The sequence below is a fragment of the Benincasa hispida genome, chromosome 9 (genome assembly GCF_027475165.1).
Source record: "Benincasa hispida cultivar pf3 chromosome 9, pf3_genome.v1.1, whole genome shotgun sequence".
Lineage (NCBI taxonomy): Eukaryota > Viridiplantae > Streptophyta > Magnoliopsida > Cucurbitales > Cucurbitaceae > Benincasa > Benincasa hispida.
The window spans coordinates 26271602-26284790 of record NC_143486.1 but is presented as its reverse complement, the minus strand read 5'-3'; the positions used below and the strand labels follow the sequence as shown (position 1 = coordinate 26284790).

Here is a 13189-nt window from a genome sequence, read left to right as displayed (position 1 = left end):
CTCTTACGCCCCATCTGTTTCACAGGTTTTTCCATAGGATTTTAGATGGGCTTTTAATATTTCTACATGTTTTACAAAATTCCACTTTTTAAAAGTCAGATATTATTATTCAAGAAACTTTAAAACTCATTTGACATGTGTTTTCTTAATGACCAACAAAAGTGTGGAATTTTTGTACTTGTGAAATGAATAGGAAAAATATAGCTTAAAATTAATAAATTAATATCAATTGTCTTATTACTATTAATTTTAATTAATTATTAAAGATGAATATATTATTTAGACTTAATAAATTTAAAAATATATATTTACCATTAATATTGTATCCTATCTTAACTATTTAATATGAATTATTATTATTAATTATCATTATTCTAATTAATTTGTTTATTAATTTAATTATTTTTAGTAATTAATTTAATTATATTTAATTAAAAAGTATTTATTTATTTTTTATTTTATTAATTAACATAAAAATAAATTGATTAATGTTACATTTAATTGATCTCTTACATTTAACTAAGTAATTATTTACTTTTAGTTTCTATATACACATTATTAAATTGGACATAAATATTTAAATTTCAGACATTAATTATCCTACATATCCAAACACATACATCAATTATCTCAGACATTTAAAATCTATACATTCAAATTCCAAATATTTAATATCTATACCCATGAAATAATATATGCTATCCATACGACCTCTAGAGATAAAAATGTATTTGTCTTCCTATATATAACAACAATAGTATCATTTATCTTACCTTTTAGATGTTTAATTACATTTTTTCCCTTGTTAGGGATGTGAATATTTATATAGCCAAGTTTTAAAACATGGATGTCGACGAAAATATTGGAGTTTTAATTTTATGAAAATTTCAATGTAAATATCGATAAAAAATCAATGTTGATGGATATTTCTAGAAAAATTTAAAAAAAAAAAGATTCAATATATTAATATAAGTAATAAATATGTTAATTTGTTTCAAAATAAAAAAATATTTATTTATTAATATGCATATAATGGAAGTATCGACTCACCTTTATATCGATGTCGAATTCATGAAAATGTGAAAATATTGATATGTATATAATCCAGACCAATAATAAGTGAAAGAGATTAAGGGTATAAAAGTAAAATTAATATAATATCTTATCACTATAATATTAACTAAGAACACTGGACCCCACACTATTTTTTTTTAACGTTTGAATGAATTATGATTTACATAAGGGGTAAAGAATCTGTCAGCAATATTATTATTTGATTGTGTTTGAGAGAATATATGTAAATATATAAATAATAGTATGGGTAGACAAATAACATGTTGATAAGATGCCACCTGGCAGTCCCAACATAACTTTTTCAAAGCTTTTTCTCAATGAGAGACCAAATTACTTTATTTAACTTAAACTAATCAAAGTGATGTTTGGTTGTTTTAAGAATAAGTACATTTGGATCAAAATGAGAATTAATTAAGAAATTAAATAAGCAATAATTATGAGTTGATTGATATGGTGAATTGAAGATCAGAACTAAATTAGTGACCTAAGCAACCTTAGAGGAAGTTCATTGTAAGTAGTCTAATCATCATAATTAATATTATCCAAACAAAGTCTTTTGTTTATATGAACAAAATCAAGCATTAGCCATGGTTATTCTTTTAAAGAAGATTGTCTTTTGCTTTCTTTTTCTTTTTAGAAAAAAATAAAATAAAATTATAAAATAAGTTAAAAGTCTTGTTTAAATAGTGAGTTAACATCAATTTTTAAAATTATGCATACATACATATATACATATATGTGTTAAACACGACAGATCTCTAAATATCTTTACAATTGTATGATATTGTCCACTTTGAGCATAACCCTCATGGTTTTGCTTTTGGTTTCGCCCAAAAGGCTTCATATCATTGGAGATAGTTGTCCTCCCTTATAAATCTGTGATCATTCCTCTTATTTAATCGATGTGGGACTTTGATCGCAGTCATGATATACATATCATGTAATACATGTTTTAAGTTGATATTTGTACGATTTACTTAGGAAACATGTTCATTTTCATATGTTTTACCCCAAGAATGGTCTTAAATGAGTAAACAATTGAGTGTTTAAAGGTCTTTTTGGGCTCAAAAGGGAATTTCTACTGATTTGTGTGTAACTCTAGGTGCTTCTGTAGGAATTTTGACTTAATTGAAGAAACTATCTTGATGCATCTGCATGCTGCATCGCTAGAATCAATGTGACCGCATTGGAAACCCTAATTTTTCATATTCGTACCCAACCTTCTACATTTGCTATTTTTTTGGTCCAATCCTATTTTTCAGCATAGAAATCGTCATGTTATTGTCTGATGCACCTATTTTGGCCTTTCTCTAACCAACTTAAGCTTAGTGAAAGGATGGAAAACTCATTGACATTACACCCACGAAATTCAACCACCCTTTGTCTACGATCTTTTCCTCCCAGTCAATAAGCTTTAAGAACGAAAGTCCCTTTGAGGTTTGAACACTCTAGGTCACTTCTACCCCATGAAAATGTATGGAGAAGTTACATTTGTCTTCGAAAGAGAAAAATCATCTTAGGGAGAGATTGGAAAATCGAGGGATAGTCGGAAGGCGTCACTTGTTTGCATCTCTAGTTTTTTCTTTGTTTATTTATGCACTTTTTGTTTATTTCCTTTTCTTCCTCTTCTCGTTGAACATTTACCTTGTAGTCATGATTTTTTATTTAATGACCTCTAGTCATTTATCATTAATCATGAGTTAAATTCTCTAAGGGATTCGACAATGTGGATATCCTAGAGTTTATGGCTTGAGTAATGTCTACGTATCATATTGTTTTACTATGCATTTGCTTAGTTGAATTGAAAGATAAAAATTGTTAAGTTAAATTGGCCAGTTAATTTAGCAATCTAGTGGAGTATCAATACTAAGAAGGTTAGGACATAAAACTAATGTCACAAAGGAATATACAACTAAGAGCCTAAAAATAGGACTGTCACATAGTCTTAGAAATAAGGGGCATCATAAGATAAAGAATTGCATATGACCTAATCTGAGATCTAGCTAACTATAAAAATATAGGCAATAGCTACTTAGAGCTCCTAATAAGATCGATTAAGAGAAGATTTTTATCCATGGTTGAGTCACTGTCTAGGTATGGTGCAGCCGCATTGCCTAAGGCACATCCCTCGATAGGTTAAAACAATATTATGCCCCTATTCAACTATTCTTATTTACTTTTTTAAATCAATAACTCACCTATTCACAACTATTCTCGCATGTGGTTACCTTTGGTCTCATTGGTTCATTTTCTTAATAAAATTAAAAGTCAACTAGTCTCGTGGGATTTGATCTTTAGAATACTCCACGGTTTATTACTTCAATTGACAGTGTATACTTACATTTAGACCATTTTCATCCTTAATTCCTCTCACCACATTATATATATACATACATACATACATATGTGTGTGTATATATATATTGGAATTATAAAAACTTGTTGAAGTCTGGTTTGTTTCACTGAGTTAAATATGTGGGATCTTTTGCAGTGAGGTTCTATTAGATCAATAAGAAGACAATTTAATTTGATGCAAGCTAAAAACATTACCCATTAAACTGAGACACTAGAAAGAGTAAGATGTGTGCTATGAGTTTAGATTTTCACTTATTCTCAAATTTATTAATTATATTTTTATTTTTATTTTCTGTTGTCATATCCAAATGGATAATAGGACTAATTGACTCTATGGCAAAATCAGTGCCTAACATGAACATAACTCAGCTAGATACATTATTGGTTAAAAACCCTAAGTGTTTAACAAGTCATCGTTAATTATAAATTTGCTTTGATTTTCTTCTACTTTTGCGTTCAAAAAGTAACTATGATTAAGATTTATTACTTGAGTACAATTTGTAATCATATAAGAAAATGATGAAAAGTAAATCAAATGATTTGGGTCCTTTATCGTTTTGGAGTCTTTTCTGTTATCACTACCTGGGAGTCCTTGTGTCCCATGCATCCTATGGTACCTTGGTCCAACTTTCTATGGCTAGGAGGTAATATCCCAAATCTCTCATCATCTGGCTTGTTGTGTGTGATTGTTTGCAAACGCGTGATTGTTTAGTCGTTGGTAATTTGACTGCAGCAAAAGATAGCATAGCCTTCAAGTCCATTAGTACTACCTTATGCCCACCCGAGGTGGTTTGTCAGGTTGTCCGATCTGATGTATTACTTTGTTGTCATAAGTGGGTTGGGGCTTCTATTGAGAGAATTTGGTATAGGCTCTCCCCCTTGGACCCGTTTCCTTGAGTTGTGTTGTGTAGGGGTTTTTCTTGGGTTATTTTGGGAGTTTTCTTTATCCTTGTTTTTTTAACTCTTGTAGTTATGGTTTGTGTATGTCTTGACCTAAAAGTGTGATATTCCTCTTTCTACAATTCGATACCTTTGAATGAAAAAACCAAATTTTTTTTGGACACCCGCTAAAGTACGCTTGTGCATATAATTTACATGTTTATTTTATGATTCTTTCTTTCAAGTCGCCTTCTTTGTTGAGAACTCGTTGACACATGTCAATTCCTCAGCTTGGAAAGAATGGAATATTTTCCAGTAATAGTGTGAAAGTTTTTTCATACTATTGCATATCATAAAAGAATAATTTAATGAAATATTTAAAAAAAAAATCAAAATTTTCTTGGACATATCAATTCATAATTATTTGTACATAGCTATGAGTTCAACAATGACAAAAGGTGTAAAAGATTCATAACACATTAAAGAAAAAGAGAGAGAGAACAAAATGCTATTAATTTAAATAAAATATAAATAATAAGCATTTTAACTTATGTAAATAATGAAAAATGTCTTTTCAAACAAATAGTAATAATGTTAAGATGTTTAATTATCAATCTAAATATTTTTCTTAGAATTTTTATCAATATTTTTACAAAATTGAGACCTTGACAACTTTATTGTATATGTTAAAAGTTGGTACATATATTATTGAATTTAATCAAAAGAAAATTGCAAAATTTAAATAACGCTCACAGGGAAAACTGAACGGAAGCGACACGAAAAGAAAAGCCGTTTGATCTGGATTACGCTTTGTCGCTGACGTGGAAATAAATAACTAAAATTTATTATGTTGTAAAAAAGAGTATCAGAAATCTTGGAGTAATCAGAACTTTACTGAACTGCTTCCTCCAATGGGACATTGCCACGTATTTACATTCCCTTACCCTTATTTATTGATTTATTATTTATTATTAATATTTTTCCTGGACGGTGTTTGGATGTTGCGATTTTATTAATGAGAACTTAGGCTAGGTTTATCGATTAATAATAAAAATTAGTGTAATTGTAATTGAATTTTATTGATAGATCAATCGTGATGAGCTTCAATCGCAAATGTAATTATATTACTTTTGATCGCATTTATCTAGAATTAAGAATTTTGTCAAATTTACTAATTTTTATCTCTGAGAGCCAAACCGTAACGCTAATAGTAATAATAACAATAGATGTGTCAAAATTTATAGACTTTTTCTCTGAAACAATAACAACAACGGTAATCATAACCATAACAATAATCATAATCATAGTGGTAACGATAACGATATGACGTAATTTTCGGACAATTCAATTGATCACCTCACACTCGTCATTCAGATTATATTACTTGATTATGGATTTTCAATTAGGATCCACCTACTAGTACCAATGTGAAACATCAATATACACTAACAAATGTAAGAGAAATTGGTCGCACTTTTCAAATTACCTTTCATTTATTGTGATACACCTTCTATAAACACGACCTTAATACATCTCGATGAATGTGTTTTATCTAAGAACATTTTAAAGATATACTTTTATAATAGTTCTAAAAGGTTTAAAAACGTAATTTCATTTTTGAAGAAAGAAAAAAATGTAATTTCATAAAAAAAAATATTGAATGATATTATGAGGATTTTCAAAAATAGAAAAATAGGGAAATTATTTATATAAAATAGTAAAATTTTAATTTTCTTTGATAGAAACTAATAGAAATGTCTCAATAATAGTAATTGATAGAAGTTTATCATGGATAGATGTTGATAGAAGTATATCAATGTCTATCAGTATTTTTTTTGTTATTTTTGTAAATAGTTTGACATTTTTTTGTAAATTTTTTTATGATATTATTACTATGTGATTGTGTATTAATAACAGTTGGTTATAGAGATTAAAAAATCTATACCCCTTAAACCATATTGAATAAAGACTCAAAATACCTGTGCCGTTTCTCTCTTATTTTGATTTTTTTTTTTTTTTTCCTTTTTCGTATTTTTCTACATATCTTTAATTACACAATTTTAGCATGAATTTCTATTTTTTTATGGAAGGATTTTCATGGTGTTTTGTGTTATTATTTTGCAAATAAGTATAAAAGAAACTTTTACTTTTTAAATGACTTAACAGTAAAATTTTGGCCAAAATAATATGATTCAATAAATTAAAATTTATTTTATAGACCTCGAAATCAAAAGGTATGATTCCTCCATCCACATATTATAGAAAAAAAATGAAGATCTCGAAATTATGCAAATTAAAATGGACAAAATCTAGTGGTTTCAAGACCAAAACATATAAAAGCTAAAAGTATATATACAAACAAAAATATCATTTAAACTAGTAAATTTTATTTTTAGATTATTTTCAAATTTATTTCACTTTCTTCTATTCATTCTTAAAATATTTATTTTAATCTATATGTTAAGAAAAATAGCCATATTAATTATTCTTGTTTATTCTATGATTAATCATTATACCATCGATATTTGTTTCATTTAGTTTATACATTCATGCCTGTTAATGTATATATATGAAGTCATTTCATTTATCTATTAAAAAACTATACTTAAATCAAGTTGAGCATGTCTCGATTGATATATGAATGTGCTAAAAACCACAAAATCTATGGTTTGAATCCTCTATCCCAACTGTAGTTAAATAATAATAATAATAATAATAAATAAATAAATAAACTACACCCAAAGTATTCTTTTTATTTTTTTTAAAGAAAATTGAATCAGGTTAAAAAATATATATTTGGAAAGTTTTAAATCGAAAATAGAATAAATTACAAGAGGTGAATTAAATACCATATGTATTTTTACTTTTTTCGCTTCAAAAATTACCATTTAAACCCCAAAACTTAAAATTTAAAAAATAATAATAAAAAATAAAAAAAATAAAAAGGGTCCAACAGAATCCCAATAAATTTGGTAGAATAAAGGCACATGTAGATCTCTCATGGTGAACTTTAATTTCAAACATGTCACGAGTTGGAATATAAGAAACATAAAGAATTATTATAAAGTTTTACCTTTTTCCACCCTTCATTGGAGTATAAGATTGTTTCAATCTCATACTTTATAATCAGTTTCAATTCAACTCATAATTTAAATCCAAACTCAACAATTTTTTCGAACTTATTGTTTGTTATTCAAATGTTGGATACGAATTTGGATGTATAAGAGTGATATTTATTTTTATTACTGATATTCGTGGTTTATATTCATATTCTTCGTGTGGAGAATAGATCAGCTCATTGTTTTGCAATAATTTTTTTTTTATTTGAAACTCTACATTTAGAGTTGACAGTACAATCTTTATATCAATTGAACTATGTTCATATTCAAAGTTTTCTTATCTATATCAATTGAACTATGCTCATATTTAAAGTTTTCTTATCTAGGATGTTTCCTTTGGTTGTAGCCTGGTTTAGTTTCTTAACATTTTATATATATTTTTTAAAAAAATTATATGCTAATTTTGTTTTCATATTTCATTATAATACTTAAAGTTTCATGTAAAAAGCAATTTTACAATTGAATTTTTAGTTTAAAATCTTGCCTACTTTTGCATAGTTTTTTTTTTTTTTTTTTTTCATCAAGTGAGGAAAAATTGAGTCTGGTAGCTACTTTGAAAATGAGTCCTTTAAGATTTCTGATTAATGGAATATTTAAAATTAATGATAATGAAGAAAAAATATCTTTTCTCAAAAAAATGGAAATGAAGAGACTTTCAAAGGACAAAATAGGATTCAAACCAATTTCAATGAGTGAGACAATATAACTTTGGTCTACTTGAACTAAAGATAAAGCAAAATAAACTATCTTCTTTTTTCTCATAGATTTCTTTAAAAAGAGCAGTAAGAAAAGAAAATGTATGAACAAATATAAATATAAGAAACTACTTATAAAAAAAAAAAAAAAAAAAAAAAAAAAAAAAAGAATATATCAGAGCCTCAACAACAGGAGGGAAAAAAAGCTTTTATACCAATAAGAACCCTCAACTCTTTCTTTACACTTTGCATTGAGCCATTAGTTTCTGTCACTTCTCCACTTCTTTTCAACTTTTCTACAGTTTAATCAAACCCCAACTAAGAATTTTTTTTTCCCAATAAAAAAAAAAAAAGTAGCCTATTTTGTCCAACATATCAGTTTTATTTCCCAAAAAATCAGAGAAAAGAATCATCAGGAAAACTAAAATACATTTCAAAATCCTCAAACCTTCCCTCCACCTTACCACCAAATTACAAATTGAATTTCCTAACCCAAAAAAAAGTTGCTTATTTTGTCCAACATATCAGTTTGAATCTTACTGATGAAAAAATTTGCAGTCTGTACCTACCACCTGCACAGTGATGAGTGAAAAAAAAACTATTAAGATCATAAAATGGTAAAAAAACTTCTGTCATACTTAAGAATGAGAGAAAGCTCATAATGGACCTTCTTCTTGATCTTGCAGATTTTCAGAGGGCTGCCATTGCTGTGTAAAAGAAGGAAGTTATTCTTTTTCTTTTTCCATTCCTGCAGCAGAGAGAGAGAGAGAGAGAGAGCCTGCAAAAAATTGGGGGACCAATTGCAAATAAGAATAAGGCCAACCAACATATCCAAACCTAAACTTGTTTTTGAAACAAGACAACTTTTGTAGCAGTTGGTTCAGAATAAATGCTTGGTTCTTGTTCTGTTTTCCAAGGATGGGAGAGTCAACTATATCAGATTTTGAATTGGGTAGTTTCAAAATTAAAGTTACTACACCATTTACCCCAGAATAGATATCATGCTTCATCTCCAAAATCAACATTATCAACGAGTACATTGTGCACAAACCCAAATAGTTTAGCATTCCCAAAACAAATTTGTCTAGGATTTCACAAAAGTGACAAAACAATGTGCTTTATGAATACGGGAGGTAACGGGATTACCTTTCTTTGAGAGGGTGAGTATTAGTAGAATTTATGAGGAAGTCAAGTACAACGGTCCAAAGCTGAAGGAGACCTGATAATGGCAATGGATGTATGATTATTATTTGGGAGAAAGGAAAATTTGAAAGATATAGATGTACTTAGGAGGTGGCTAATTACCTTCTAGAGTAAGAGATTTGGTCATAAGTAGTTGGATTGGTCAAGCATGCTGTGGCAAGAATATCCCTCAGAAGAAGTTCATTTCAGGGTGTCCATACATACATGGCAGCAGCTCTTCTACTTCGATCCGGGAACTCGAATAGCTCATACTTTTCTTGATGCGGCTATGGTTTATAGATTCGACTTCGGCTAAGAATATGCAGTACACAGGTCTATGATCTGAAAATCTTGATTCTCCACGTACATAGGATAATTGGTGAAGGCCTCTTCCGTACCATAGTATGCGATCGCACCTTCACATATAATCAAGGTTAGAACCAACAATTTCAGAGAGGGTATATGTCATATTGTTTTGTGAATATGTAACATGACTTCATATACTATAGTTTTACCAAGCAGGAGTTCTTCTCTTTTCTTTCGGATGCCTCGTATCTCCTGCATATCGATCTGAATTATTTGAATACTTGTATGTGGGAGGAAAGTATATCTTTCCTTCGTTCCATCCTTCGAAGACATGGCCCCGTCTCTGCTCAAGTCGTAACTGAAAGAACAGAATATTACAAACTTAGATCAAGTGGTCAAATTTATAAATGAGGACATGACATTTGATGGATTATGTTTTGCTCTTAAAATGAGATTTGTAGCATACCTGATCGTTTTCTAACAATGCCTTCCAATTTTGCATCTCGACAAGAGCCTTTGCAGATCGATATGATAATGCAATTCGATAATTCAAGTCTCCAAGCCAAATAATTCGACTAGAGAAGGACAATCATAATGACAAACTTTTAGAGAAGGCTACTAATGTTTGAACCAACGACCAAAGTTCATACATTTTATGAAACATTTGTTCAATGATCAGATCAGAATTCTTACTCATGCTCTAAAATCGTCTGAGGAGAGTTCTCATCCCCCATGCCATGAACTCTAGGAAACCTTGTTTTTCTGAGAATCTCCATGACATCAGAATTTCTCCGAAGTTCATCACCCTCCTTTTGACCAGAGGTCAGATGAGTACAGATGAAGCAGAAACTTGTTTGGTGCAAAGACATACTAATTGAAATTGATCCCTGCCAATCAATAAAGAAACCAGATTACTGTTTATTTCCTTCATTTCACATTATGGCTCCTCAAGTTTGATATAGAAACCAAAATAATTTATTACCTTATTCCCAAGATAACCCATTAATCCTCTACCTACACAAGATACTTTCATGTTTCGAATGTCGTCTCGGAGATCATTCCTCACCCATACGGTTAAGAATATGCCGACCATTTGTTTGCTTGCAACTAAACAGTACCTTGAGTGTCCAGAATGTCTATTATCTCTATCCTCCATGGGAAGAAAACCATTATAAGAGAAGGGTGAATAGTGTGAGGCAACTGGTGAATCCCCATTCTCATCATCTGAGGACCCCCATCTGTAACTTGGATCATGATCACCCGGTTGATGCCCAAACATAACCCGATCACATACACTGAACCGTCGATCAAGTCGTGGTTGTGGCACTGACATATCATTATCCATTCTCATGCTGCGGCTCAGTGATTGAAATGATCTCCGATGGAAAAACGACGAAGCCTTCTGCCTTGTTGATCCTTCGAAATCTGCTTCTAATTCCACTACCGGATCGGGGATAGGAGAAGGTGTGTGACAACTCCCACTAGTGCCAGGAAGACTGTTCAGAGTCTTCCTAATCAAAGCCAACCATTTCTTGGCTGGACCATTGTCTTCTGTGCCCAAGACATTACCAGCATTCAAAGGAACAATTTCTTGAAACCTACAAAAGTAAAGAACATTAAGCTTCTCCTTTACAATTTCCAAACCTTTGTAATTAAACAGTAACAGAAAGAGATTGCATATTAGATTTCAGTAAATACCCGAGAACATAGATATCGGCCGGAGGGGAAGCATGAAGCCAGTCTTCAAGATTCAAACAGTTGGGAGGTGACTTACCAGCCACATTCCAAGTGGAAACAAAAACCCTGTCCACATAGAACAGATAAGCAAAGAAAGAACAAACCCAACAAACAACAACAACAATAACAAGCCAAACCTATAATTTTGCACATCAGTAACTAGTGTAGCATCAAGGTCGATCTTGCCTCTACGAGTTCGATCTGGATGCCGTTTGTTGGATCTGTCTGTGGATGTAATTTGGGAGATGATGAAAGGGATTAATGAAAAATAATCAGGGAGCAGAAAACGAGGAATGATTAAAGCATATTAGTTTGTCCATTGTTTTGGAGTTTTTAAGGCTGCTGTGGTCCAAAAGAGATCAATGTAGAGATGTCTGAAACTGAACCAACCTGTTTTGCTTTTCTTGACAGTGCACGTCTCCCTCTTTGAACAGTTGCTCCTCCACTCTTCATCACCACCTGAAAAAGAAACACCAACAACAAAAGAATGTTAAAGCCATGCTTTTACTTCCCAGTTAATCATAATCAAACGCACGCATTCAAATCCATCCACAACCAAAAAACAATTCAATTTTCAGTCTTTTGTTTTTCTCTGTCCAAAAGAAAAAACAAGCAGCAAGAGGAAGAAAACAAATTATAAATCTCTCGTTGAGCTACACTCAAACAGAATACCCCATAAATGACCAAAAAGAACTTGTATACAAGACAAAACAGTGATAAGAAGCAGAATAATACAAGTTTATCATTCAGGCTTTAGAAGAAGAATCTAATTCAGCTTTAGAACAAGCTACAGGAAATGAGAAAATCCCAGTTTTGTTTGGATTTCTGAGAACCAGAATACCAATTGACATATCTAAATCATTAAGAAATTTGCACAAACACAAGGAACAATAACCTCTATAAGCGATATCATCCGATACGAAATCCTCGGCCTTGTTCTTCATGTTGAACCACTTCTTAACCAGTGTTTTAGGCCATGAGAGCTTCAGTAAGAACATGAGCATATCAGAAAATTATACACAATAGATAGAAAAGAAGAACATACACAAACAAACAACAAATTAAGCATTTCTCTAACCTTGCTTTTCTTTGAATTCTCATCTCTCATTGTTCCACAAAATTCATATAGACCCCAGATTCACAGGAATAACTAGAAAATCACTTATTACTTTCAAGATATCAGCCTCTCAGTTTTTACTTTCCAAAGTGGAAGAGAATGGAGAATCTCAATGGGGGGAAAAAAAAAGTACTAATCACTATTTCCAAATCCAAGAGAAGAATCGAAAACAAAATGCTGGAGGTGAAGAAGTTCCCTATTCAATAATGCTCAAACCGATTTCAGGAAAAAACACAAACCCCTTGTTCTAACACGATCAAGTCAAAAGAAAAGAAAACATATAATCAAATGGGCAATCCTCTGTTCTATCAAGCGAGCAAGAGAGAGAGAAGAAAAGGGGTGAACAAGAAAAATCTCTGTTTCTTGGCATTCTGATTTTCCCAGCTCCCAAACAGGAAGTCATAACCCAAAACCACCCATAAAGGGGAATCAACCAAATGGGGGTTCAAATTTTCCCAATACTCACACAAGTAATGGGGGGGAAACAGAGTCAAAAGAAACAAAGAAGAAAGGAGATAACAAAATAGAAACCCAAATGGGGGAACGATCAAAGGGTCAATGAGATTCCAAGTGAAGCAAAAAGAAGCAATGTAGGCAACTAGAGTAGAAATGAAGAAGATGAAGTATCTCTCTAGCAAAATCCCCTGGTGGGTACAGAGTAAAATGAAGAATTTGAAGCAAATAAAGGGAGAAGAGGAAGTTTTTTTGTGCTCAAAATTCAAGGG

The 13189-nt window shown here is 30.8% G+C and overlaps 1 protein-coding gene across 1 annotated transcript; it reads right to left on the bottom strand.

Annotated features, from left to right (window-relative positions):
• Positions 1-8314: 8314 nt before the first annotated feature.
• Positions 8315-12897, bottom strand: LOC120085290 (type I inositol polyphosphate 5-phosphatase 4-like). The gene is made up of 13 exons (XM_039041206.2): positions 12426-12897; positions 12243-12330; positions 11738-11806; positions 11485-11572; positions 11309-11413; positions 10593-11208; positions 10304-10497; positions 10077-10185; positions 9820-9968; positions 9428-9720; positions 9269-9341; positions 8790-8900; positions 8315-8694 (listed from the first exon to the last, which is right to left on the bottom strand). The coding sequence occupies exons 1-10, from the start codon at positions 12453-12455 to the stop codon at positions 9495-9497; spliced, it is 1674 nt and encodes a 557-aa protein (XP_038897134.1). The 5' UTR covers positions 12456-12897; the 3' UTR covers positions 8315-8694; positions 8790-8900; positions 9269-9341; positions 9428-9494.
• Positions 12898-13189: the final 292 nt, after the last annotated feature.